A 542-nucleotide genomic window follows, 5' to 3' on the forward strand; every position below is an offset into this window, starting at 1 on the left:
GTTTCATGAGAAGTTTGGCCGAAGAAAGCAGCGAGCTCCCGTTTACGAGTAGCGGCATCTCCGGTGGTACCAAAGCCAGAGAAGGATTGAGCGGCAGTAATGAAAGCATTATATCTATAGAATCCATTACTGGGGCATCGAGGATCCTTGCTATACTTGAGCATTTGATTGTAGAGGGCTTCACTGATGATACCTCCGACGCCGCTGCCGCCAGTACTGGGGGGTGTAGAAGGAGTGGAGCCGCCACACTGGCTCTGGCAATTGTTTTTACAATACTCGTCGGTGTTGCCGCACCATCCAAACTGGCTGCAGCAGAGGCGATTGGGGCAGAGAGCGCCATTGGCCTGCCGCCCACATTGCTCTGCTGCGCCTCCCAAAACGAAGGCAAAGGCTAAGACAATAAGCGTATGAAGCTTCATTGTTGTTTGGTGTATGAGAAGATGAGGAAAATGGGAAGAGCAAGTGCAGTTATTTATAGGGAGTTTTCCGTTGAATTTTCAAACCCAATTCCAAATATTAAAATAATTTTGGATTATTGTTCA

General features: G+C 48.0%; 1 protein-coding gene across 1 annotated transcript; it reads right to left on the bottom strand.

The window, feature by feature from the left end:
• Positions 1–2: 2 nt before the first annotated feature.
• On the bottom strand, positions 3–444 carry LOC111786614 (endochitinase CH25-like; the record flags this gene model as incomplete). The annotated part of the gene is made up of 1 exon (XM_023666849.1): positions 3–444. A coding segment is annotated over exon 1 (417 nt), but the record flags the coding sequence as incomplete, so codon positions are not given.
• Positions 445–542: the final 98 nt, after the last annotated feature.

Source organism: Cucurbita pepo, unplaced genomic scaffold (assembly GCF_002806865.2).
Source record: "Cucurbita pepo subsp. pepo cultivar mu-cu-16 unplaced genomic scaffold, ASM280686v2 Cp4.1_scaffold002140, whole genome shotgun sequence".
Lineage (NCBI taxonomy): Eukaryota > Viridiplantae > Streptophyta > Magnoliopsida > Cucurbitales > Cucurbitaceae > Cucurbita > Cucurbita pepo.